This window comes from Phytophthora parasitica (genome assembly GCF_000247585.1).
Source record: "Phytophthora parasitica INRA-310 unplaced genomic scaffold supercont2.84, whole genome shotgun sequence".
In the NCBI taxonomy this organism is placed as follows: Eukaryota; Oomycota; class Peronosporomycetes; order Peronosporales; family Peronosporaceae; genus Phytophthora; species Phytophthora nicotianae.
In genome coordinates, this window is record NW_008649070.1 from 87,020 (window position 1) to 89,930 (window position 2,911).

At 50.3% G+C, this 2,911-nt stretch overlaps 1 protein-coding gene across 1 annotated transcript; it reads right to left on the reverse strand.

Annotated features, from left to right (window-relative positions):
• Window positions 1-274: 274 nt before the first annotated feature.
• On the reverse strand, window positions 275-511 carry PPTG_18370 (hypothetical protein; the record flags this gene model as incomplete). Its single annotated transcript, XM_008916466.1, has 1 exon — window positions 275-511. One exon carries the CDS (start codon window positions 509-511, stop codon window positions 275-277), a length of 237 nt encoding a protein of 78 aa, XP_008914714.1.
• Between the last annotated feature and the right edge of the window lie 2,400 nt (window positions 512-2,911).

The following is a 2,911-nucleotide window of genomic DNA, read 5'->3' on the forward strand; positions in this document are numbered from 1 at the left end:
TCTCTGGGAGAACTGGAACTATCGTTCTCGGTGACATGGAGATCATCCAACCTTTCGTCGAGGCGACGGGCCCTGTTGAATTGCAAGACAGAGTGAGGGTGACTGCGCAGCCATCGACCAGAACGAGATCCAGCAGTTTGCGGAGGTGTCGGACGGGCTCCAGGCACGCACTGCTGTTGGTCAATTTGAGTCCGGCGGGGGTGTTGCTGCGACTGCGTCTTCGAGGTCATGTACAGCTGAATTTACTTGTAGTTTAATGCGATAATGCAGAAATTTAGCTTTCAGCTGCGTCCGAGTCGACAACATCCGTGATCTTGGCGACGAGGATCGCTCCTAATTTCTCCATCACAGCACTGGCAGCATCCTCTTTAGCACTAGTTAGTTCGCGAAGCTGTAGACGTGCGAGACGGTGGGGGATAAGATTGGCGCCGAGACTCATCGGCAGATATAGATCACCATCGCCAATATCGGCAGGGAGGCCACGTGAGATGTCATCATCCGCAGCTGCCATGATAACGTCTCAAGCACTCGCTGGAGCTCATGCCTTAAGCAGCGTCACTTTACCGCCCACGCTGTGAGTATAAGGAATGGGCAATGAGGAGGTGTATTCCTTGCCAGTCTCGTGCTCAGTACATAGTGTTTCGGCGCTGTGCTTGTCCAACGCACGATTCGCCAGGCTGTCTCCATGGGCATTCTCCTCTCGATCGATGTGATGCAATGAGTAGACGTTGAGTCAACGCAGGTCTGCCTTGACCAGCTTGAGAAGCGCAGCCATCCGCTCGTCCCTTTCTCTGTACTTACCTGGCACCTACTCTATAATCACAGTACTATCTTTCTTAATTCACAGCCGCCAAACGCCGCGATCTGCTGTTGCTCGGACTCCAAGCAGAAAGGCGGTACATTTAGCAGAATTGCTGGTCTCCGTTTTAAATGGCAAGTTGTTGAGTATGTCCAAAATGCAACCTCCAAAGGAGAAAAGAGTACAACCCTCCCCCCATTTAAGATTACCGCGACAGGCATCATCAAAAGAGGACAGCCACTCACCAGCGGTGGCCTCAGTGGAGCTGATAGCTCAAAATTTGTTAGTATCGGGCATTTTAATATCATTGACAATGGCCGTGGCGTCGGGGTCGACCCCAAACTCGCTCGGCTCGACATTTTGGCGTGATGTTCGGCGATCCCGAGTGAGAAGGGGGTCCACCTCAGTAAAAAATAAAACACGGCTTGTCGGAGGCCGTCAAGGATCTTCGACACTGCAGTCGTCCGTATGCGAGCCCGGACAGAACGTTGGATGCTCCGATGGGGCCATCGTGGCCAACAGTGCCGCAATGCGCTGAGTATAGGATCACAGCGAGACGGAGTAACACTGAGTCGTGCTGGTACTGTAGCCGCAACATGAATTGTAACCCTACTGCTCGGAAAGGTGCACCCCAATTGCGGCGAACGTCGTTGGTTCGGTGGTACCACCTGTTTAGGCCTCCTTGGCCTGCTGACAAAGATGTAGATACGAGCGCGCTGAACGGACAGGGGTGACTTGGGTGGTCATATTGTCGTCAAATGGGCGTGGAAACCGTAACGTTTGTCGCGGACGAACCGACGGCAGAACTCGATGCTTCTAACACCGTGCACCCGGCATTGGTAAACTAGCTGTGATGGGCGTCTGGGAGGGGTGGGCAGCCTCCAGTCATGTATCGAACGGTTTCCCGCACGCGCATGCGGTCGAGAACCGACCCAAAAGGCGGGGCGGTGGTGACGTAAGCTGCGGTGTCGCGATAACGATGCAAAATCTGTCGCTGAGTACGTATACAACGTGAACTCAAAGTGCTGCGCGTTGTGAACATACACGGTTAGAACCGAGGCTGGGGAGACTCTAGTCATGGATGGCCTGGGCACAGGAGGAGGTACTTCCTCTTTCTGTCGATAAACTCGATCTCGTTGCAGTCGTCGCCGACATCGTTAAGGCGATGGCGCATAATACCAACCTGTACGACGGGGGACAGAGCACATTCTAGCGCGTCGCAGAACTCGTCTCCATCCATTTCACTCACCGAGCTTGAGTTATTGGACGGAGACGAGCTCGACGTCTACATCAATGGCTCCGGGTAGGGTAAAAATTCAAATAGAAAAGAAGGTACTAAAGAAATGATCCTGTAAAAGTTCGGTCTTATACTGTACCGACATTTACTAGCCATAAAGGCAACCACAATTGCATATAGGGTTGCGGTTTGAAGGTGTCTGGTTGCGACCAAAATGAGTGGTACTTCAAAAAGTGATATTGTATTGCCTTATCTCCCTGCCTCGGTGGTGTGGTCTCTCCACAAGCAAAAGCACCACCCACCTCACTAACCAACAATACTTGTTTAGAGCGCTGGCCTGATCAAACACCCTTTTTGAACATGCATACGCACTGCTCAGAGCATCATTGCTCTTTTTTATACCTCCCAAATTGCCTACGCACGATGGCAAACACCTCCCTGCGTCATTGACTCCATACATTTTGAAAAGTGTCGGTGAGCCAATCAATTCATTCGTACTTTAGAAGTGGGATGTCCCAAATGACAAGTCCTGCTCTCATGACTAGTAAGTGCCGGTATACAGGATCTTATGGTTTTGAAAATTATTGACGATAGTGTAGTTAAAACTACGTCACAGATATATGGATTTTATAACAGAAGTGATACTGACGTAGATTGTGGTATTGAAGAAACGAGCTAAAAGTAAAAAAAAATAACAGTGTGAAGAGGAAGAATCACTAACTTCTCATATCACTCCACTCACTCACGCTGCCTTGGAATAGCGACAGCGGACGTTCATCAATGGGGGAGACCAAGTTCAAAAGAGAACTTAGCACTGCAACCACCGACATCCCGAGTCAATGAATGAAGTCGAATACGATCATCAAAGTTAATGA